The 25195-nt window shown below is 37.1% G+C and overlaps 4 protein-coding genes and 2 pseudogenes across 4 annotated transcripts; all 6 read left to right on the forward strand.

Annotated features, from left to right (window-relative positions):
- Positions 1-1060: 1060 nt before the first annotated feature.
- LOC117301778 lies at positions 1061-2651 on the forward strand (annotated as a pseudogene).
- Positions 2652-4371: 1720 nt separating this feature from the next.
- Positions 4372-5390, forward strand: LOC117301779 (annotated as a pseudogene).
- Positions 5391-6528: 1138 nt separating this feature from the next.
- Positions 6529-7497, forward strand: LOC117301780 (ryncolin-2-like). The gene has a single exon (XM_033785793.1). It carries the CDS (start codon positions 6529-6531, stop codon positions 7495-7497), a length of 969 nt encoding a protein of 322 aa, XP_033641684.1.
- A 9722-nt stretch (positions 7498-17219) lies between these two features.
- Positions 17220-19327, forward strand: LOC117301781 (fibrinogen-like protein A). The gene is made up of 4 exons (XM_033785794.1): positions 17220-17342; positions 18130-18356; positions 18595-18702; positions 19318-19327. The coding sequence occupies exons 1-4, from the start codon at positions 17220-17222 to the stop codon at positions 19325-19327; spliced, it is 468 nt and encodes a 155-aa protein (XP_033641685.1).
- Positions 19328-21584: 2257 nt separating this feature from the next.
- LOC117301783 (ryncolin-1-like) lies at positions 21585-22403 on the forward strand. Its single transcript, XM_033785795.1, has one exon. The coding sequence runs from the start codon at positions 21585-21587 to the stop codon at positions 22401-22403; it is 819 nt and encodes a 272-aa protein (XP_033641686.1).
- A 1132-nt stretch (positions 22404-23535) lies between these two features.
- On the forward strand, positions 23536-24504 carry LOC117301784 (fibrinogen-like protein 1). The gene has a single exon (XM_033785796.1). It carries the CDS (start codon positions 23536-23538, stop codon positions 24502-24504), a length of 969 nt encoding a protein of 322 aa, XP_033641687.1.
- The last annotated feature ends 691 nt before the right edge of the window (positions 24505-25195 follow it).

Here is a 25195-nt window from a genome sequence, read left to right on the forward strand (position 1 = left end):
TTTGCTGAACTGAAACACCAGAGCTCGAGTTTGGTTCTCTTATCTGCTTGGCCACGACACTACACAAATGTCAACCAACAAATAACCCCATTATAAGCTATTAGCTGGACATAACTCAAAGGATTATTTGCAGAAGTAGTTTCTTTTTATATATATTTAGAACAAAAATTGTATGAGAGTTCACCTCAAACAAGTCTTAAAGCCACTCTTGGTATGGGGCTACAAGTAGAAAAAATTATTTAAAATTGAAAAAAGCTGAAGGTATGAATTGATTCTCTTCTTAAAACAGTCTAGATTGTAGGCTGTAGGAAAACATGCAACAGACAGTAAGATGCAGTACATGGAATAAAGTAGTTGAAATGGCTCCTTGTTCTGCATCAGCAAATCAAGAGTGTATGGGTGAGAAGAAACACAAAGTGTGGATTTATGCTCAAAAACTCAAACACCTACATGTATGGAACTAGGTCAGTCACACTGGTGGCACAGGTTGATGAATTCAGCATCTTTGTCACTCAACTTGCAAATTAAATATCAAGGCTTATATTGATTGTTATTGCCATCACTCAAAGCCTTCATTCAAATCAGATAACTTTCAGCTCAAGTAATTCAGTATTCAATGGAAGGTTGTTTACCCGTTGCTATGAGTAACGCTATGAATAAAACACCAAAAGAGCCATTCAAAATATTTGTCTCTTTCTACCTGTCTTTGATTATGTTATTTCTATTCCCAATCTTTTGTTGTCAAAACAGCCCCTTTCTTTCTCTCCTCTCCTCAGTAATTACTCTCTATTGTTCCTCTTGTTGTGTTTTGTCTCTTTTCATCTCTTACATCTCTTTCCACTTGACAGCTTCTGTTTGACCAGTATACCTGTTATGTGTGTTGTCTTGTCATTTTGACTTAGACTGTTAGAGAGACTCTGCAGAGGTTGAAATGTACATCGGGCCACTAACTATACATAAAACAGAGGACTAGTGGCAAGAAAATTACTTCTGCTTTTCAGTTTCAACCAACCTTATTAACTTGAATACATCTTCGATAACAGCAATCATTGGGTGGAAGATGTCTCAAGAACTTATCATAAAACCTCTCATCATGAAAGTTATTGTTACAACATTGTTCCTGACTTGCTTGATACATTATTGTCAGAGAGATTGTCAACAACGAGTCAAATCAAACCTGTATCCAGCAAGCAATAGAGTCTTACTAAATCATGTGTTTAAATGGAAGACTGTACCATCTCCTGTGATTTGTGGGAGAGACTGCTCTATGGATCCACACTGTGCATCATTCAACTACTACACTTGTAGCCATGTTTGTCAGTTGAGCAATGCTACTCAATCTCAAAGCCCTGATGACTTCAATGAGCTGCAAGGAGTCGCCTACTTTGATGAAAACTTGGAAACTCCTCAACATTCAGCACCAGACATTGTACAGTTTAGTAGTTGTCTGAAGTTATAGCATGCTGGTAGCCATGAGAGTGGCATCTTCACCATCTACCCTGCTGGTCTGACTGATGGAGTGAAGGTCTACTATGATATGGAGACAGATGGAGGAGGCTGGATCGTGTTCCAGAGGAGACAAGATGGCTCAGTTGACTTTTAACGTAATTGGACAGAATACCAATCTGGGTTTGGTGATCTCTCACCTGAGTTCTGGCTGGGTAATGACATCTTACGTAACCTTACTGAGTCAGGACAATGGCAATCGATGGTAGATATGGCTGGTTGGGACAAATATCACTACTTGTACCGTTTTCAGTTCTGGATGGGTAATGACGTCCTGCATAACCTTACTGAGTCAGCACAATGGCATTTAAGAGTAGACATGGCTGATTGGGACGAAAAAAACAGCTTGGGCCAGTTATGAGAAGTTTTCAGTATCAGGAGATAAGTACACTCTCCTTGTTGGTTCCTATGATGGCAACAGTTCAGCAGGTGATTCATTGACATATCATAATGGAAAAGCGTTCAGTACCAAGGATCAGAACAATGATGCTTTGGACACTGACTGTGCGCAAGATTTAAAAGGAGCATGGTGGTTTTATGGCTGTTTTTATGCACATCTAAATGGCCAATATTACCATCAGAGTCAAGTGGAATCAGTACTACACGCAGGTTTAAAATGGAGCCACTGGAAAGGTAACAAGTACTCCTTGACGAACTGCTCTATGAAAATTCGAGAAATCCTGTAAACTGAGCACCACACTCTTAAGTCATGTAAACTGAACACCCTACTCTGAAGTCATGTAAACTAAACACCACCCTCTGAAGTCATGTAAACTGAACACCACACTCTGAAGTCATGCAAACTGAACACCACTTTCTAAAGTTCTGTTAACTGAACACACTCCGGACATGAAAATAAGAGCAGATTTCAAATCCCAAGTCACCCTGAAGATGTACAGGGATGGTCTACACAGTGGGATAGATTTAGGTGAGCATACAACTATGATTCAATTGCACTCAACAATTTCTATTGTATATCACAGCAAAATGCTACGCAAAAACTTTCACATAATACTAAAAAATTACTTTGCTATTGTACATGTACATGTCAACATTTGTTTTCATTTCAAATATTTTACTGTGCAAAAAATGTTGAATTAAATCCTCATGACTTGAATTGTCCAACAGGATGTTATAGTCCTTAAAAATTGTAACGTATTTTTTTTTGTATTTTTCCCTGTTTGGAGAACAAAATTGGGGGCAGAAAACAATTGCCCCAGTTTTTCTCACCAGAAAACAATTGCCCCAGTTTTTCTCACCAGACATTAAAAGACCAATGTTTCCCCTAATCACAACCGAAAGGAAAACATTCTGAGACCCCTGGCAAGTTGCGATTTTAAGGGCCAAAATAAGGTGAAAAATTAAAACTTTGCAATTTCTAAAAACATGCTGTAACTAATGCCTGTTCTAAAAATAGCATAAGGATGACATTTATGGAATATTTTGTCAATTATTATTTTGTAGTGATATACAATGTTTATGTAATAATTTTGCATTTTGGTAGGGTGGAGTTTGGCCTGTATATTTAAGCTAAAAACATGTTTTTCAGACCCCAAAAATTAGCCAGAAAGGAACACGTTGCCTTGGATCAGTTGAGTTGGTCTTTGAAAAGCGTTTGGAAACCGTTTGTTATAAAATGCATATGATTAGAAAGATATTTTGAAAGTAGAATACAATGATCCACACAAGTATCACCTGAAACTGCGTGGTTTTCCGTTTACCTCTTCAATATACATGGTCGGCCATTAATGGGAGTCAAGTTTTTTACTCCCATAAATGGCCGACCGTGTTAGTTCGCAAAGTAAAAGGAAAACCACGCAATTTCGAGGCAAATGTGTGTGGATCATTGTATTCTACTTTCAAAACATCTTTCTAACCATGCATTTTATAACAAAGGTTTATAAACGCTTTTAAAAGACTAACTCGACCGATCCGAGGCAACATGTTCCTTCAAATGGCCAAAAAGACAAAATGAGCTGTTACTATGGCAAAGGGCTGTGAGGATTTAAATTAAAGGGTTGATTCTATTTACTTGCACCCCAAGTCTGTGACACTTGTGTCCTTTGCAGCAAGACACTTAACCAATGCTTCATCATTCGAATGGGACGTGAAGCAATTGGTCCCATGTGTTGTGCAACGCATGTAAAAGAACCCAGTGCACGATCAAAAAGAGAAGGGATTCACCCTGGTGTTTCTGGCTATGGCTGCTTGATGTGCCGGAGTACCTTGTAAACCCTTAGGTGCTGCATAATTGGGTCTCAGAATTCATCACTTCAATAGCCTATCTTTCTGAAAGTTTGTATATATACTCAGCAGCCTTGAGTACCTCGTTTGGTAGATATGTGGGCTATCACTTCAATATTAATATTATTATTATAAGTCCACTCCATCTACACAGTAAACCTACACATATTGTTTTGACCGTGGACACAAGTATCATTGTGAAACGGCACTTAATTATCCAATGACTGCTCACCACTGCCTATGGACAGGCCATTGACTTCAAATGACTGCCTTTTGGCTGCTTATTACAATTAAGCATTGTCAACAACCTGCTTACACTCTGCTAATAAATCTAATGGACTACCTTGTTAAGTAGTTAACTGCTTATACAGACTGCTTAATAAGCAGATTGTTAGGTTACCATTACTGCGTGAAATTAACTTCCAGCTCAGTTGATACTATACAATAGATGTTGTTGTTTACCCACTACTGGGAGTAACACGATGAGTACAATATTAAAAAGGTCATTAAGGTATTTTACGAAGGACTTAGCACGGGCTAATGTGTGGGTGAACTCCTTCAACTTGGTAGTAGACGATATAATCTTTATTCGTCTTAGCAAATAACAGCATTGGGTGGAAGATGTCTCAAGAACTTATCATAAAACATCTCATCATGAAAGTGATGGTAACAACATTGTTCCTGACTTGCTTGATACATTATTGTCATGGTGATTGTCAACAACGAGTCAAATCAAACCTGTATCCAGCAAGCAACAGAGTCCTACTAAATCATGTGTTTAAATGGAAGACTGTACCATCTCCTGTGATCTGTGGGCGAGACTGCTCTATGGATCCACACTGTGCATCATTCAACTATTACACATGTAGCCATGTTTGTCAGTTGAGCAATGCTACTCAATCTCAAAGCCCTGATGACTTCATTGAGCTGCAAGGAGTTGCCTACTATGATGGCTACTTGGAAACTCCTTCCCTTTTAGCAACAGGCTCTGAACAGTTTAGTAGTTGTCTGAAGTTATACCAGGCTGGCAGCTGTCAGAGTGGCATCTACACCATCTACCCTGCTGGTCTGACTGAAGGAGTGAAGGTCTACTGTGATATGGAGACAGATGGAGGAGGCTGGATTGTGTTCCAGAGGAGGCAAGATGGATCAGTTGACTTTTACCGTAATTGGGCAGAATACCAATCTGGGTTTGGTGATCTCTCCATGAGTTCTGGCTCGGTAATGACATCCTACGTGACCTTACTGATTCAGGACAATGGCGATTAAGGGTAGATATGGCTGATTGGGACGGAAATACAGCTTGGGCCAGTTATGATGAGTTTGCTGTATCAGGTGATAAGTACACTCTCCATGTTGGCTACTACGATGGCAACAGTTCCGCAGGTGATTCAATGGCGTATCATAATGATCATTCCTTCAGTACAAAGGATCAGGACAATGATGCTTGGGTTGGTATAGACTGTGCACAACGCGACCACGGAGCATGGTGGTTTAAAGCTTGTAGTCATGCACATCTGAATGCCGGTTACTACCATCATACTCATGCGCACTATGCAAAAGGTTTGCTTTGGGCTAACTGGACTGGTTACTTAAATTCCTTAAAGACCTGTTCTATGAAAATAAGAGAAGTCGTGTAAACAGAAGACCACACTCTTGAAGTTCTGTAAACTGAACACCACGCCCTGAAGCCCTATAAACTGAACACCACACCCTGAAGTCATGTAAACTAACCTACACACTGAAGTCTTGTAAACTACACACCACACTCTAAACGAAGCGGGTATTAAGAAATTAACTGCAGGATTCGATGTATTAATACCCATCTGGATGGCAAATATTACAATCACCAGGCATTCATTTTATGGACATGGAATACAGTAGAGCTCCTAGAGAAGGTTTGCAAACTTCTTGCAATAGTAGAACATGAAAATAAGAGAAGATTTCAAATTTCGAGTCACTCGCAAGGTACATGTAGACAGGATGTCTTAACAGTGGAATAGGTTTAACACATCAGTAAGCCTGAGACAATCCTTACAAATTGAGACCTTCAACTACTATTAGATGTATGCATTATTCAACGACCAATTAGCTGCTTCAAATAAAAATGCCTTCACTCTAGAACAACCTTAGACTATAATTTATACTAATGGACAAAAATAAATGCAATTCTTGCAATAGTGTAACACCACAGTCTATGCAAACCCTTAGTTTATGCCAGCAATACCTTTTAAGCCATTGGACCCTTTCGGTAAACAGTATTGTCCAAGGCCCACACTTCGTGTATCACAACTTCTATATCAAATAACAAACCTGTGAAAATTTGGGCTTAATCGGTCATCGGAGTCGGGAGAAAATAACGGGAAAACCCACCCTTGTATCCGCGCGTTTCGCCGTGTCATGACATGTGTTTAAAATAAATTTGTAATTCTGTAATTCTCGTTAACGAGAATTGATATTGTTTTACTGTTTTCTCAAAAAGTAAAGCATTTCATGGAATAATATTTCAAGAGAAGTATTTCACCACTACCTTCTGTAAACCCTGTAAGTTATTTGTAAAACTTGTTTTGTTTGTTCTGTACCAAAAGGGTCCAATGGCTTTAATTGGATAGGCTGCACTATCCTTAATTGCATGTAAACAGTGACCAAGTGATTAATAAATGCTTAAAATGAAGTGCGGTCCTCGCTGAGCGAATAAGGCTGTATTTAACTGAAAGTCAGTTAGAGATCACCACCAAGTGAAGATTCATCATGAAAACCTTCATAGCTGTTGTCACAATGGTTGTTTTCATTGTGGAAAGTTGCAAAGGTGATTGCACAAAACGGTTCAGTGAAGACTTCAATAAGGCCCATAATCGTGCGTTTGGAAATCATGTGCTTACGAGGAAGAATGTGTCATCTCCTGTGATCTGTGGGCGAGACTGCTCTATACATCCACACTGTGCATCATTCAACTACTACACGTGTAGCCATGTTTGTCAGTTGAACAATGCTACTCAATCTCAAAGCCCCGATGACTTCAATGAGCTGCAAGGAGTTGCCTACTATGATGACAACTTGGAAACTCCTTCACTTTCAGCACCAGACTCTGAACAGTTTAGTAGTTGTCTGAAGTTATACCAGAATGGTAGCCATAATAACGGCATCTACAACATCTACCCTGCCTGTCAGACTGAAGGAGTGAAGGTCTACTGTGATATGGAGAAAGATGGAGGAGGCTGGATCGTGTTGCAGAGGAGACAAGATGGCTCAGTTTACTTTCATCGTAATTGGGCAGAATACCAATCTGGTTTTGGTAATCTCTCTACTGAGTTCTGGCTGGGTAATGACATCATACGTGACCTTACTACGTCAGGACAATGGCAATTAATGGTAAATATGACTGATTGGGACGGAACCACAGCTTGGGCCAGTTATGATGAGTTCGCTATATCAGGTGATAAGTACACTCTCCATGTTGGTTCCTATGATGGCAACAGTTCAGCTGGAGATTCAATGGCGTATCATAATGGCCAGTCCTTCAGTACCAAGGATCAGGACAATGATAGTTTTATGTATGGAAAATGTGTAAGGGAAACAGGTAATAGGGGAGGATGGTGGTTTAACTACTGTATGAAATCTAATCTAAATGGCCATTACCACCTTCAGGGTTATGTGGAATGGGAAAGCGGTTTAAAATGGTCGAGCTGGAAAGGTTTAGAGTACTCCCTGAGGATCTGCTCAATGAAAATACGAGAAGTCCTATAAAGTGAACACGACACACTAAAGTCCTGTAAACTGAACACCACACTCGGAAGTCCTGTAAACTGAACACCACGCTTTGATTGAAGTCATGTAAACTGAACACCACACTCTGAAGCCCTGTTAACTGAACACTGCCCAGGTTGTATACTCCCAATGCGCTTATAAGAATTGTTATTGTTATAACTGAACACCACACTCTGAAGTCCTGGCATGTAAACTGGACACCTTTCTGAAGTTCTGTAAACAACACCACACTTTGACGTCCTGTAAACCGAACACCACACTCTAGACCAAGCGGGCACATGGTGAAGTTGACAGTAGGATTCAATGTCTTTATACATCTGATTGGTAAATATTGCTATCATACAGACATTCATTAGGTGTTCGTGCATTTCAGCACGAACACCTATTGTTATTGCTCTGTTTTTTTAGGTGTTCGGCTTTTAGCCGAAAACCTATTGTTATTGTTAATTTTTTTTTTTTTTTTTTTTTTTTCTCCGTCTTCTTCTTCTGCCTGAACGTTCTCCGCCAATTTTGAGAAAAACTGAAACTTGTATGAACTTGAAACTTCTCATGAACATCAACCTCGGTGAGTAGACGGCACCGCAACTTTTTTGGAATGGTGACGTCATTGATGACGTCATTACGTTAAATAAACGTGAAATAAACCTTAAATAATTAGAAAAATCATATCTTCAAAACCAAAAGAGCTACGTTCAAGATTCTTTTTTTACATAAAACCTCTTATAAAGATCTACAAATGCGGTGCACAACGTGACCCCATTTGACCTTTACTTCCGGTCGAAACCGGAAGTTAAAGTAACAAATCATGTTATTTTGGGCTCTAGAGCCTAAGTGAATAAAAATATGAAAAAATGTCCAATGCATAAAATTTTTTTAAACTCAAGAGCATTCTAAAAATATAATGTGTGACGTCATAGCTACGTCACAACGAAAATGGTACACGAGGTCGAAAAAAAAATTATTTTGCTATCTCAAAAAATACAGCATGTACGGACTTGAAACTTACCACGTACTTAGACCAAAGCGTGTATATGACAAAGAACAAAATTTGGAATGATGACGTCATCGATGACGTCATTATATTAAATTGAAGTTTTTTATTAAAATACTCATATCTCCAGAATCAGATATGCTACATACGTGATCTTTACACCATATGAAAGGTCATGAAGTATTAAACAAATCTTACACAGGGTGTGACCCCATTTGACCTTTACTTCCGGTCGAAACCGGAAGTAGTAGTTTGTTTTATAAAAAATCGTATCTGAATAATATTATTTTGTGTATTAATATAATAACTTAATTTTAAGGCCCTTCGACGATTCTACAAATGTTTACAATGTGTGACCTCATTTGACCTTCATTTCCGGTCGAACCCGGAAGTATAAGTTTGTACATACAAAATTGTGTATCTTCAACTAAACTTAAAAAGTGATGGCTCGTTAATTCAGGCCAGAAATCCGAACACCTCAAATTTGTTATCAAACAAATTCTTATGTCTAGTTTTCTTCTCCATCTTCTTCTTCTTCTTCACCATCAATTCTTCTCTACAGCATAACTCAAGATTCAAGCCAAACTGAACCTTGAAACTCATCAGACAATTGAACCTCAATACGAAGACGGCACAGTTTTCATTACGTCATGATGACGTCATTAGGTGTCAAATTACAAGGTTTTTAAAGTTGAAAAGGGACCATTTTCGTTTTGCTGTATCTCAACGAATATGAAAGCTATGATGTTCAAAGTTTTCGCATCTGATAGACCAAGACTGGGGCAACATTTGAAAAGTTAACGCCAAAATCGTACGACCTTAGCATCCGGGTCGTTACCCTGGGTCGAAGTTCACCTTCGGGTTTTTTTCGTCAAAAAACAACTTTCGAGCTTTTCTACGGAATAACTCAAGATTGAGATTGAATGGAATGTTGAAACTCAACAGATAGTTGAACCTCAGTATCAAGACAACACATACTTAATTACGTCATTATGACGTCATCGAGAATTGAATTACGTTCGATCAAAGTTTAATATTTGTAAAAATCATAACTCAAAAACTATGATTCGGATTTTGACAATCTACACATCATCGGATAGATCATTAAAAGTTGGACAAATGCTTCACAGAACACGTAAAATATTTTTAATAAATCTAGTGCAAAACGAAAGTTGAAAATTTCATAAAATCTTATCGTATTCATGTTTTTAAAACTACTGATCATTTCAACGTAATTTTTGTTTCAGATTGTAAAACAGCAATCCCGCTCAATCTTTTGCACAGAAATAACAAAATTTGGACCTTTACATCAGTCGAAAAGGGACGTCAAAGCACCTGTTGACCCACGCGTTTACCCCATTTTGATCAACAACGCACGCTATGTACGCTATGCAGTGCAAGCGCCGAGTTTTTTGGGGGAATTCCCAAAAGTGCTCTCTTTAGTCCAGCGAAAGAGGGCGCTGTAACGTTTTTAGTAACATTGAGCGCTGAGTGAATCGCGGTGAATCGCAATAGTTGAGTAATAATGAACAACGTCTCGCACCAAAACTACAAGTAGGAATACATTTGCATTGATGTTATAAGATACATTATACACCTTCAGATAGTCCATCACATAATTATAAAATGTTTACAAGTCATACATCAGCTGAAAGGTTTTAATGAACTAGTCAGGATCTACACAAATGAAATCAGTTTAAACTTGGCTTCTTGTTCAAACCAGAGGTTGAAAATAATTGGTCAAAGAAAAATAATTTCACAACCACACATTTGATTTTTTATATATTTATACGTAATTGGGTAGGTATGTAACAACTTAAGAAACGATACACAACATTGACTATTAAACCTTGACCTCCAGTTAAACAGGAAGATGCAGTTAATTATTTGAAAAAATACTACTCCAGATAAGGCTTTGAAAAACATTACTAACGCTATAATTTGTGACCTGAAAAAATTGTCTTCCGGTTCAAACCGGATGTTTAAATTTTATATTTGAAAAAAAACCATAACATCTGAACCATACATGTACATTGGATTTTTTCAATCTATGCATCATCTGAAAGGTCTTAATAGACTTATCAAGTGCTATACAATATGCGACCCTGTTTGACCTTGACTTCCAGTTAAAGTCGGAAATTGATATATAATGTTTGAAAAATAAAAAAATCCTAAACCACATGATTTGATTTTTATCATCTATACGTCAAAAGAAAGAACTCAAAAGACATCACCAACGCTACCAAGTGTGACCTCATTTGACAGTACCTTCCGGTTCAAAACGGAAGTTGAAACTTTATATTTGAAAAAATCATAACTTCTAAACCAAATATTGGATTTTTACAACCCATCCATCATTTAAAAGGTCTTAATAAACTTATCACGCGCTACATAAAAAGTAACCCCTATTTGACCTTTTATCCGATGCAAACCGGAAGTTGGTGTTTAATTTGTAAAAAAATCATAACTCCTTAACCAGTCATTGGATTGATGAGGTAAAATGTTGTCACCAATTCATTCACTCACCACGAACACCTTATTTTTGTAGTAACAAAAACTGTACATGTACCTCTAGTTATATATTATAGATGGACATGAAATACAACGGAGCTACTGTAGAGGATTTACACACTGCTTGAAAAAGTAGAACATGAAAACAAGAGAAGATTTCAAACCGCAAGTTACCCAGAAGATGTACAGGTATGTCTACACAGTGGCATAGATTTAGGTGAGCATACAACTAGGGTTTAATTGCACTCAACATGTTCCCTTGTTTAGCACAGAATGCGACACAGAATATATCAGTTCATACTTGATGTGTTTGCTCCTTAATATTAGCAAAAGTGTGCACCCAGTTTATTTATTTTACTGTGCTAAAATGTTTAAACTTTCATTCCTTGAAATACAAAGTCCTACAAATACAGCGTAACTACAAGTCTAGTCAATTTGTTCATATAAATAAATGTGCACAGGAGAGCAACTATATGAAACTATGTAATTCCTTGCTCGATGAATTGGAAGTCAAAAGTGTTGTGTTTTTTTTGCTAATAAACAAATTTACAGTTTTACGCAAGATGTCATTTACCATGACATAGAATTTGAAAATTGCAACGAGATACTTGCTTTAGTAGGGTTTACATATTTAAGTTTTATATATTTCTTGGGTGAAATAAAATCTTTGAAACTTAAAATTGTAAATCAAGGATATTAATTAGATGATTGGGATTACAAGATTGTTGTTTTGATATTTTATCAAAACAAAATAAAGTTTTAGGCAAGAAGTCACTTAATTGTTGATGGAAGTTGGTAAACAAACTCATTATTTTCAGAAATTGTTTGATGAGTTTTTGTGCGATTTAATAGGTTTAAATTTTGCATTAATATTAAGGATAAAGCATGTTATGTCGGGTACTTGTGTTTTGCAAAGTGCACTTTCCTGATTCCTGTGAGTACCCAAAGCCATGATGTAGGCTTCAAAATGCCTCTAGCTACCAGGCAATCCCTGTGGTCTCAGTGGTACACAACCTAAGACATCTACTCAGCAATATAACAAAGGGACAAAACGCTGAAAAATCGAGGGGACAAAATCAGTTGGATTTTTTGTGGTGATTTTGATTTAGTTTAAAAGTATCAAACAATTTACTAATTTATAGACCGAAACGCCGTTTAGGTTCTTAGATATAATGCTAAGATGGTGGAGGACAAAAATTCCAAGAACCTGGAATATTGCAATACCAGTGCTCAGGCTTTTTGCGTTTCCACGAAGTGCCAAAAACTTTAACATACAATTCTTTTATTTTGTATTAATTGGTTGATTGTTAAAAAAACACAAATAAGAGAAGAATTCAAATTTCGAGTCACTCGCAAAGTATACAGTAGAGAGAAGAGGGAGATTTAAACGATGATTTCAACGTTTAATTCTTTAGTTTCTGTTACCAATTTAACAGGTATGTTTTATTCTCACTTGACATTTGAAAACTGTATCTAATTTTACAACGTGGAATTTTGATGATTTTATAATAATTTTACCGGATGTATATTGTGTGTTACTTAAATATTACGGATGAGGATTACAACAGAATGGTGTTTGGATATTTTGTTTACACACAAGAAGGTTTTAGGCAAGCAAACATTTCACAGTGTCATCAATTTTCTTTTCTTAAAAATAATTTTGTGTTAGAATAGTTACAAGATGCCACATCTTAAATTAAAAAAAAAGAAAAAAAAATTGAAATGGATAGAGAGATTAAAGCAAAGTTGTAAGCTTTTTTTTAGATTTTTAAAGCAATGTTTTCAGCTTTTTTAGGTGTTAGTTTGTAGCACCAATTTAAAAAGTAAAACAGTTTTATTCTCACTTTGCATTTGAAAACTGTATCTAATTCTACAAAAGGTAATTTTTATGATTTTATCGTTTACCCATATAATATTTTTAACTTGAGTGTGCTACTTTAATATTACGGATGAGGATTACAACAGATTGGTGTTTGGATAACTATTTCAACACATGTGAAGGTTTTACGCAAGAACATTTAATAATGTCATCAAGGGATACCATTTTCTTTTCTTCTTCAAAAAAAATATATATATATTGTACTAGAATATTTACAAGATGTAATATTATAAATCTGTTTACCCATAATATTTTTAACTTGAGTGTGCTACTTTAATATTACGGATGAGGATTACAACAGATTGGTGTTTGGATAACTGTTTCAACACATGTGAAGGTTTTAGGCAAGAACATTTAATAATGTCATCAAGGGATACCATTTTCTTTTCTTCTTCAAAAAAAAAAATACATTGTACTAGAATATTTACAAGATGTAATATTATAAATCTGTTTACCCATAATATTTTTAACTTGAGTGTGCTACTTTAATATTACGGATGAGGATTACAACAGATTGGTGTTTGGATAACTGTTTCAACACATGTGAAGGTTTTAGGCAAGAACATTTAATAATGTCATCAAGGGATACCATTTTCTTTTCTTCTTCAAAAAAAATATATATATATTGTACTAGAATATTTACAAGATGTAATACTATAAATCTGTTTACCCATAATATTTTTAACTTGAGTGTGCTACTTTAATATTATGGATGAGGATTACAACAGATTGGTGTTTGGATAACTGTTTCAACACATGTGAAGGTTTTAGGCAAGAACATTTAATAATGTCATCAAGGGATACCATTTTCTTTTCTTCTTCCAAAAAAAAAAAATACATTGTACTAGAATATTTACATGTAAAATTATAAATCTGTTTACCCATAATATTTTTAACTTGAGTGTGCTACTTTAATATCACGGATGAGGATTACAACAGATTGGTGGTTGGATAACTGTTTCAACACATGTGAAGGTTTTAGGCAAGAACATTTAATAATGTCATCAAGGGATACCATTTTCTTTCTTCTTCTTCTTCAAAAAAAAAAAAAATACATTGTACTAGAATATTTACAAGATGTAATATTATAAATCTGAATGGATGTTCATGGATTGAATCAAAGAAGCTTTGAAGAATGGTAATTCATGCATCAGTGTAATGAAAAGCCAGAGTTTTAATGACCTACAGACACTACTGAAATGCTTCATTGTCAATCATGAGATATGACAATTGTTACAAGATAGAACAAGCTTCTGGACGCTGGTCAATTTCACCATCAACAAACATTGATATTATCTATGAGAATGTTTTCACAAAGTTTTACGACTGACAATAAGAATGAGGTGGAAGCTCAACCACTGTAGTGTTATTGAACAAGCTTAGACACACATGAATTGCTTCTCTTCATCCAGGTGAACAAATGGGAATCTGTACAAGGTGATATGGTTGTTTGACTTTTTGCTGGTTGCAATCAGTCAGGGATTGTTTAAGAATGGCTTAAATTCAGTGAAAGTTAGTAATAATTTTATAGATCAATGTTAATAGCTTTTATAAAAAAAAGTCACATCTCTTGTACTTTCATTCACAAGTCCTACAACCCTGAACAAAATCAATTTCAAGAAATTTAGAGTTTGTAAAATAAATTGTTGGTGTTCGGGAGCAGACGTACAAAAAGTATTGTAAATATCACTTGTCACAATTGAACACTAGCAATCAAAATTTTTAGCTTCATGTCTCATATTTTTTCTGTCAATTTAAATCTTTGAAAAGTGCACCTTTTTTAAGGAAGGTTTAAACAACTGTGCATTTTGATTAAGGACTGTTAAGGCAGGTTTATAATGTAACACATAATCATTTGATATTAATTAAATATGAGTCAGCTTCGCATGAATTAATGGTTATCCAGCTATAAAGACCCTGGACACTATTGGTAATTGTCAAAGACCAGTCTTCTCACTGGGTGTATCTACACATGTGCATAAAATAACAAACCTGTGAAAATTGAGCTCAATTGGTTATCGAAGCTGTGAGATAATAATGAAAGAATTAAACAAAGTTGTGTGCTTTCAGATGCTTGATTTCAAGACCCCAAATTCTAAATCTGAGGTCGTGAAATCAAATTTGCTGAAAATTACTTCTTTCTCGAAAACTACTTCACTTCAGAGGGAGCTGTTTCTCACAATGTTTTATACTATCAACCTCTCCCCATTATTTTTACCAAGTAAGGTTTTATGCTTATAAAATCATTATTTTGAGTAATTACCAATAGTGTCCACTGCCTATAAGGGTCGTAATAACAACACCTTTTCTGAATATAAACTATTATCATAATATTATACATTGGCAGCCTGCTCCTTTATCAACAATTCATAATGCAAGAAGTGTTCTGTGCCCAAACAAAACAGAAATAATATTTACAAAGATCTGAAGTCAACCTTCAAGTTATATTTTGATGAATAACAATATAAATTCGCATAGTATGTCAAGATCAATGGGAGACTTTCCGACGGTCCCTTTTCACAGTTCTGCTCGTGCTCAGACCAACGTGTTCAATACTGAGCATGTGCGGCGCGCACAATCAGAGCTGCAAAAAAGGACCGTTATGTCTGCTGTCGCAAACGTCTCAAAAGTCTCCCATTAATGCGTTACTGATACAAGTTAATTTAAAACTGATTGAAATGTGAAAACTACTACTTTCTCAGTATCATGACTGTTGTTTTTGATATGTAGATAAACTATGACAGCCTGAAGTATGATAGCATGTGGTGAATGCATACTAAAGCACAAAGTCAACCCCTAACCATTTATTATCATCCACTGTGGTTTTGTGGTTTTTAATGATAGATATACCAGGTTGCAATATCACCATGATCACGAAAGGAAGGCATACAGTCATGACAGTACACTGGTCATTTTTATCTTACAAATGTATCACTTTGTCTGGAAATAAATGTAAAATACAGAGATGAATGAACTATCTAGAGTTGCCTTTTCTTTTTCAACATTATTTCTTCCTGACAAGAAGCTGAGGGAAGGCCACCAGGCAAGGAGGTACGACAACAGGGCAAATTTTTGTGGCTCGCGTCAACATGGTCAAGTGTCCCTTACAAAAAAGTTCTATAGAACTCTATAGAAGGGTCTATAGAGCTCTATAGAGCTCTAAAGAAATCCTGAAAATCTATAGAAAGGCAAAAATAAATCTATAGAATAATTATTTTCTATAGATGTCTATAGAAATGTGAAGGCAAAATCTCTATAGAGAAAATTCTCTATAGAATTCTCTGTAGTGATATTGCAGTAAAGAAAATGTTCTGTAGAATTCTCTGTAGTGCTATTGCAGTAAAGAAAATTTTCTATAGAATTCTCTGTAGTGATATTGCAGTAAAGAAAATTTTCTATAGAATTCTCTGTAGTGCTATTGCAGTAAAGACATTAATGTTCTATAGAATTCTCTGTAGTGCTATATTGCAGTAAAGAAAATGTCCTATAGAATTCTACAAAGCGCTGAATTTCTCTAAAGAGAAAGTCTTCTTTAATAGATTTTGTACTGATTTTTGAAAACCCAAGCTGCTAACTGAGCGAATTGACTAAAATAAACGTTAGATGCGTTTTAATTTGTAATTGTGTAATTCAAGATGCCTATTGCTTTCCCATTTTCTAATCATTCAGCATAACACGAAAAATAGACTGAGTTGTTATCTCCCCCACCCCCACTGCCCTATAAAACTCTATACATATCTATATACATTTCTATTAAACATTCTATAGAGGTTGTTATAGATGTCTATAGAAATTGTATAGAAAAGTGGCCCAATTTTCTAAAGAAACTCTATAGGTTGTATAGAATTTCTTTAGAAATTGTATAGAAATTGTATAGATTTTGTATAGATATGTGTATAGATATTGTATATATTCTGTATAGAAATTTTATAGAAATTATTTACAAGGGTTCTATACCCTTTTCTATAGAAATTTGTATAGAATTTCTATAGTTTTTTTTTTATAGAATTCTATAGAGTTTTTTTGTAAGGGGTATTTCACGGGTGAACAAAAATTTATGCTTCTGCTGCGTGTGCATTGTCCATTTTATCTTGGCACATTTGCTTACAAAGCTAGCACAGAAACTTGGCACTTTGCCTGTAAGCAAAGAATTGTGATCAAAAGGGCAGAATTTGGCGGTGAGCGGAGACATAAAATTGGACCCTGGTAGTCAGGCAAAACAACCATTTGGATTTCAAGACCGAACCAGAAAAAGAGGAAGACAAAATAGAAGATGGAAAGACTATACACTTAGAATAAATTAGGAAGGCATGGCAACAGATGGCTCTCAATATTATCTTAGAAGTGGAGATGAACAGGTCATTAGCTAAACCCTTAGCGACAGCCATAAGGCCGAACAAAAGAATAGTTGTGTTTCCTATTACACTGTGGCAGGAGAATAGGGTAGGTAGGTAGGCAATAACTTTTTTTTTTGCTTAAAGTTTTTATGGCTCTGAAAATTAGGGTAGGCTAATGTTCCGATATTTTTTTTATTTTGCGCACTCAATTGAAAAACTGACCGTGTCAAATTTGTTATGTAAATATCAATAGTCCCTACATGCAGTACTGTCTATTCACTGATTTGTGAATACATGTATCTGACTTAATTAACACCAGTTGAAATTGGATGGTTTGAGTACAAATACAAACACAAGAACATGTAACCATTCTTTCAAGAACAAATAACAACATGTTTTTATTGCAGTTTTTATGTAAAAGTAAATGAATAAATATAAATATGTGAGGTTTGTGGAGACACCATGCTAGATCCCTTGCAGCAATGCGAAGACTCCCCCTGTCCCCAGCTGTGCCGCCATGATGCTGCAGCGAAAAACACTATTTATTTTTACATGCGGTGCCGTGACACACACAGTACTCGGCATGCACAAACACACGCCGCACGTACACACATAGTACATGTTTGGTTTAGATGTACATGTTTATGTATATGTACATACTCATGTACAGCACATGCATGCAACGAAAGGAGTTGAGAAGTCTCGATCGATTGCGTCTCGGTGGGGCACCATGCTTGTGTTGACCCTTGTCAAACATTTTCAAAAACACTTTCCTCATTTATATTAATGTATTCTAAAGTCATAAAAACAAAATTGCAAAAAATAACTTGGAAACTCCTTCACTTTCAGCACTAGACTCTGAACAGTTTAGTAGTTGTCTGAAGTTATAGCAGGCTGGTAGCCATGAGAGTGGCATCTTCACTATCTACCCTGCTGGTCTGACTGATGGAGTGAAGGTTTACTGTGATATGGAGACAGATAAAGGAGGCTGGATCGTGTTGCAGAGGAGACAAGATGGCTCAGTTGACTTTTACCGTAATTGGACAGAATACCAATCTGGGTTTGGTGATCTCTCACCTGAGTTCTGGCTGGGTAATGACATCTTACGTAACCTTACTGAGTCAGGACAATGGCAATCGATGGTAGATATGGCTGGTTGGGACAAATATCACTACTTGTACCGTTTTCAGTTCTGGATGGGTAATGACGTCCTGCATAACCTTACTGAGTCAGCACAATGGCATTTAAGGATAGACATGGCTGATTGGGACGAAAAAAACAGCTTGGGCCAGTTATGAGAAGTTTTCAGTATCAGGAGATAAGTACACTCTCCTTGTTGGTTCCTATGATGGCAACAGTTCAGCAGGTGATTCATTGACATATCATAATGGAAAAGCGTTCAGTACCAAGGATCAGAACAATGATGCTTTGGACACTGGCTGTGCGCAAGATTTAAAAGGAGCATGGTGGTTTTATGGCTGTTTTTATGCACATCTAAATGGCCAATATTACCATCAGAGTCAAGTGGAATCAGTACTACACCCAGGTTTAAAATGGAGCCACTGGAAAGGTAACAAGTACTCCTTGACGAACTGCTCTATGAAAATTCGAGAAATCCTGTAAACTGAGCACCACACTCTTAAGTCATGTAAACTGAACACCATACTCTGAAGTCATGTAAACTAAACACCACCCTCTGAAGTCATGTAAACTGAACACCACACTCTGAAGTCATGCAAACTGAACACCACTTTCTAAAGTTCTGTTAACTGAACACACTTCGGACATGAAAATAAGAGCAGATTTCAAATCCCAAGTCACCCTGAAGATGTACAGGGATGGTCTACACAGTGGGATAGATTTAGGTGAGCATACAACTATGATTCAATTGCACTCAACAATTTCTATTGTATATCACAGCAAAATGCTACGCAAAAACTTTCACATAATACTAAAAAATTACTTTGCTATTGTACATGTACTCAATTTTTAGCATTCATTGTCAACATTTGTTTTCATTTCAAATATTTTACTGTGCAAAAATGTTGAATTAAATCCTCATGACTTGAATTGTCCAACAGGATGTTATAGTCCTAAAAAATTGTAACGTATTTTTTTTTGTATTTTTCCCTGTTTGGAGAACAAAATTGGGGGCAGAAAACAATTGCCCCAGTTTTTCTCACCAGAAAACAATTGCCCCAGTTTTTCTCACCAGACATTAAAAGACCAATGTTTCCCCTAATCACAACCGAAAGGAAAACATTCTGAGACCCCTGGCAAGTTGCGATTTTAAGGGCCAAAATAAGGTGAAAAATTAAAACTTTGCAATTTCTAAAAACATGCTGTAACTAATGCCTGTTCTAAAAATAGCATAAGGATGACATTTATGGAATATTTTGTCAATTATTATTTTGTAGTGATATACAATGTTTTATGTAATAATTTTGCATTTTGGTAGGGTGGAGTTTGGCCTGTATATTTAAGCTAAAAACATGTTTTTCAGACCCCCAACATTAGCCTGAAAGGAACACGTTGCCTTGGATCAGTTGAGTTGGTCTTTGAAAAGCGTTTGGAAACCGTTTGTTATAAAATGCATATGATTAGAAAGATATTTTGAAAGTAGAATACAATGATCCACACAAGTATCACCTGAAACTGCGTGGTTTTCCCGTTTACCTCTTCAATATACATGGTCGGCCATTAATGGGAGTCAAGTTTTTGACTCCCATAAATGGCCGACCGTGTTAGTTCGCAAAGTAAAAAGAAAACCACGCAATTTCGAGGCAAATGTGTGTGGATCATTGTATTCTACTTTCAAAACATCTTTCTAACCATGCCTTTTATAACAAACGTTTATAAACGCTTTTAAAAGACTAACTCGACTGATCCGAGGCAACATGTTCCTTCAAATGGCCAAAAAGACAAAATGAGCTGTTACTATGGCAAAGGGCTGTGAGGATTTAAATTAAAGGGTTGATTCTATTTACTTGCACCCCAAGTCTGTGACACTTGTGTCCTTTGCAGCAAGACACTTAACCAATGCTTCATCATTCGAATGGGACGTGAAGCAATTGGTCCCATGTGTTGTGCAACGCATGTAAAAGAACCCAGTGCACGATCAAAAAGAGAAGGGATTCACCCTGGTGTTTCTGGCTATGGCTGCTTGATGTGCCGGAGTACCTTGTAAACCCTTAGGTGCTGCATAATTGGGTCTCAGAATTCATCACTTCAATAGCCTATCTTTCTGAAAGTTTGTATATATACTCAGCAGCCTTGAGTACCTCGTTTGGTAGATATGTGGGCTATCACTTCAATATTAATATTATTATTATAAGTCCACTCCATCTACACAGTAAACCTACACATATTGTTTTGACCGTGGACACAAGTATCAACGTGAAACGGCACTTAATTATCCAATGACTGCTCACCACTGCCTATGGTCAGGCCATTGACTTCAAATGACTGCCTTTTGGCTGCTTAGTACAATTAAGCATTGTCAACAACCTGCTTACACTCTGCTAATAAATCTAATGGACTACCTTGTTAAGTAGTTAACTGCTTATACAGACTGCTTAATAAACAGATTGTTAGGTTACCATTACTGCGTGAAATTAACTTCCAGCTCAGTTGATACTATACAATAGATGTTGTTGTTTACCCACTACTGGGAGTAACACGATGAGTACAATATTAAACAGGTCATTAAGGTATTTTACTAAGGACTCTAAAGCAAGAGATCACTTCTGATTTTAAGTGTCAAAGCTTTTTACTTTTCGCTGTTTATTCGTATGAAGAATATCAAGGAGTACATCATCTGAATAGGGAGATCCTTATTGGAGCCAGCTGATTGTCTCATCATTTTGCTCTTGAGGTTCAGAACCACTGTGAGGGGATTTGTAGAGAGGGCAAGCATTGATAATATGAGCCATAGTTTGGATCTTTCCACAGGCACAGTGTGGCGATGAATCAGCTCCAACTTTGAACATCCGTTCTGATAAGGTTGAGGTTGCCCAAGGCTTTCTTCTTGAGGTCGCTGACACATGGTTCGCACGGGCTAATGTGTGGGTGAACTCCTTCAACTTGGTAGTAGACGATATAATCTTTATTCGTCTTAGCAAATAACAGCATTGGGTGGAAGATGTCTCAAGAACTTATCATAAAACATCTCATCATGAAAGTGATGGTAACAACATTGTTCCTGACTTGCTTGATACATTATTGTCATGGTGATTGTCAACAACGAGTCAAATCAAACCTGTATCCAGCAAGCAACAGAGTCCTACTAAATCATGTGTTTCAATGGAAGACTGTATCATCTCCTGTGATCTGTGGGCGAGACTGCTCTATGGATCCACACTGTGCATCATTCAACTATTACACATGTACATGTAGCCACGTTTGTCAGTTGAGCAATGCTACTCATTCTCAAAGCCCTGATGACTTCATTGAGCTGCAAGGAGTTGAATACTATGATGGCTACTTGGAAACTCCTTCCCTTTTGGCAACAGGCTCTGAACAGTTTAGTAGTTGTCTGAAGTTATACCAGGCTGGCAGCTGTCAGAGTGGCATCTACACCATCTACCCTGCTGGTCTGACTGAAGGAGTGAAGGTCTACTGTGATATGGAGACAGATGGAGGAGGCTGGATTGTGTTCCAGAGGAGGCAAGATGGATCAGTTGACTTTTACCGTAATTGGGCAGAATACCAATCTGGGTTTGGTGATCTCTCCACTGAGTTCTGGCTCGGTAATGACATCCTACGTGACCTTACTGATTCAGGACAATGGCGATTAAGGGTAGATATGGCTGATTGGGACGGAAATACAGCTTGGGCCAGTTATGATGAGTTTGCTGTATCAGGTGATAAGTACACTCTCCATGTTGGCTACTACGATGGCAACAGTTCCGCAGGTGATTCAATGGCGTATCATAATGATCATTCCTTCAGTACAAAGGATCAGGACAATGATGCTTGGGTTGGTATAGACTGTGCACAACGTGACCACGGAGCATGGTGGTTTAAAGCTTGTAGTCATGCACATCTGAATGCCGGTTACTACCATCATACTCATGCGCACTATGCAAAAGGTTTGCTTTGGGCTAACTGGACTGGTTACTTAAGTTCCTTAAAGACCTGTTCTATGAAAATAAGAGAAGTCGTGTAAACACAAGACCACACTCTTGAAGTTCTGTAAACTGAACACCACGCCCTGAAGCCCTATAAACTGAACACCACACCCTGAAGTCATGTAAACTAACCTACACACTGAAGTCTTGTAAACTACACACCACACTCTAAATGAAGCGGGTATTAAGAAATTAACTGCAGGATTCGATGTATTAATACCCATCTGGATGGCAAATATTACAATCACCAGGCATTCATTTTATGGACATGGAATACAGTAGAGCTCCTAGAGAAGATTTGCAAACTTCTTGCAATAGTAGAACATGAAAATAAGAGAAGATTTCAAATTTCGAGTCACTCGCAAGGTAGACAGGATGTCTGAACAGTGGAATAGGTTTAACACATCAGTAAGCCTGAGACAATCCTTACAAATTGAGACCTTTAACTACTATTAGATGTATGCATTATTCAACGACCAATTAGCTGCTTCAAATAAAAATGCCTTCACTCTAGAACAACCTTAGACTATAATTTATACTAATGGACAAAAATAAATGCAATTCTTGCAATAGTGTAACACCACAGTCTATGCAAACCCTTAGTTTATGCCAGCAATACCTTTTAAGCCATTGGACCCTTTCGGTAAACAGTATTGTCCAAGGCCCACACTTCGTGTATCACAACTTCTATATCAAATAACAAACCTGTGAAAATTTGGGCTTAATCGGTCATCGGAGTCGGGAGAAAATAACGGGAAAACCCACCCTTGTATCCGCGCTTTTCGCCGTGTCATGACATGTGTTTAAAATAAATTTGTAATTCTGTAATTCTCGTTAACGAGAATTGATATTGTTTTACTGTTTTCTCAAAAAGTAAAGCATTTCATGGAATAATATTTCAAGAGAAGTATTTCACCACTACCTTCTGTAAACCCTGTAAGTTATTTGTAAAACTTTTTTTGTTTGTTCTGTACCAAAAGGGTCCAATGGCTTTAATTGGATAGGCTGCACTATCCTTAATTGCATGTAAACAGTGACCAAGTGATTAATAAATGCTTAAAATGAAGTGCGGTCCTCGCTGAGCGAATAAGGCTGTATTTAACTGAAAGTCAGTTAGAGATCACCACCAAGTGAAGATTCATCATGAAAACCTTCATAGCTGTTGTCACAATGGTTGTTTTCATTGTGGAAAGTTGCAAAGGTGATTGCACAAAACGGTTCAGTGAAGACTTCAATAAGGCCCATAATCGTGCGTTTGGAAATCATGTGCTTACGAGGAAGAATGTGTCATCTCCTGTGATCTGTGGGCGAGACTGCTCTATACATCCACACTGTGCATCATTCAACTACTACACGTGTAGCCATGTTTGTCAGTTGAACAATGCTATTCAATCTCAAAGCCCCGATGACTTCAATGAGCTGCAAGGAGTTGCCTACTATGATGACAACTTGGAAACTCCTTCACTTTCAGCACCAGACTCTGAACAGTTTAGTAGTTGTCTGAAGTTATACCAGAATGGTAGCCATAATAACGGCATCTACAACATCTACCCTGCCTGTCAGACTGAAGGAGTGAAGGTCTACTGTGATATGGAGAAAGATGGAGGAGGCTGGATCGTGTTGCAGAGGAGACAAGATGGCTCAGTTTACTTTCATCGTAATTGGGCAGAATACCAATCTGGTTTTGGTAATCTCTCTACTGAGTTTTGGCTGGGTAATGACATCATACGTGACCTTACTACGTCAGGACAATGGCAATTAATGGTAAATATGGCTGATTGGGACGGAACCACAGCTTGGGCCAGTTATGATGAGTTCGCTATATCAGGTGATAAGTACACTCTCCATGTTGGTTCCTATGATGGCAACAGTTCAGCTGGAGATTCAATGGCGTATCATAATGGCCAGTCCTTCAGTACCAAGGATCAGGACAATGATAGTTTTATGTATGGAAAATGTGTAAGGGAAACAGGTAATAGGGGAGGATGGTGGTTTAACTACTGTATGAAATCTAATCTAAATGGCCATTACCACCTTCAGGGTTATGTGGAATGGGAAAGCGGTTTAAAATGGTCGAGCTGGAAAGGTTTAGAGTACTCCCTGAGGATCTGCTCAATGAAAATACGAGAAGTCCTATAAAGTGAACACGACACACTGAAGTCCTGTAAACTGAACACCACACTCGAAAGTCCTGTAAACTGAACACCACGCTTTGATTGAAGTCATGTAAACTGAACACCACACTCTGAAGCCCTGTTAACTGAACACTGCCCAGGTTGTATACTCCCAATGCGCTTATAAGAATTGTTATTGTTATAACTGAACACCACACTCTGAAGTCCTGGCATGTAAACTGGACACCTTTCTGAAGTTCTGTAAACAACACCACACTTTGACGTCCTGTAAACCGAACACCACACTCTAGACCAAGCGGGCACATGGTGAAGTTCACAGTAGGATTCAATGTCTTTATACATCTGATTGGTAAATATTGCTATCATACATTCATTAGGTGTTCGTGCATTTCAGCACGAACACCTATTGTTATTGCTCTGTTTTTTTCTTCTTCTCCATCTTCTTCTTCTTCTTCACCGTCAACTCTTCTCTACAGCATAACTCAAGATTCAAGCCAAACTGAACCTTGAAACTCATCAGACAATTGAACCTCAATACGAAGACGGCACAGTTTTCATTACGTCATGATGACGTCATTAGGTGTCAAATTACAAGGTTTTTAAAGTTGAAAAGGGACCATTTTCGTTTTGCTGTATCTCAACGAATATGAAAGCTATGATGTTCAAAGTTTTCGCATCTGATAGACCAAGACTGG

Source organism: Asterias rubens, chromosome 17 (genome assembly GCF_902459465.1).
Source record: "Asterias rubens chromosome 17, eAstRub1.3, whole genome shotgun sequence".
In the NCBI taxonomy this organism is placed as follows: Eukaryota; Metazoa; Echinodermata; class Asteroidea; order Forcipulatida; family Asteriidae; genus Asterias; species Asterias rubens.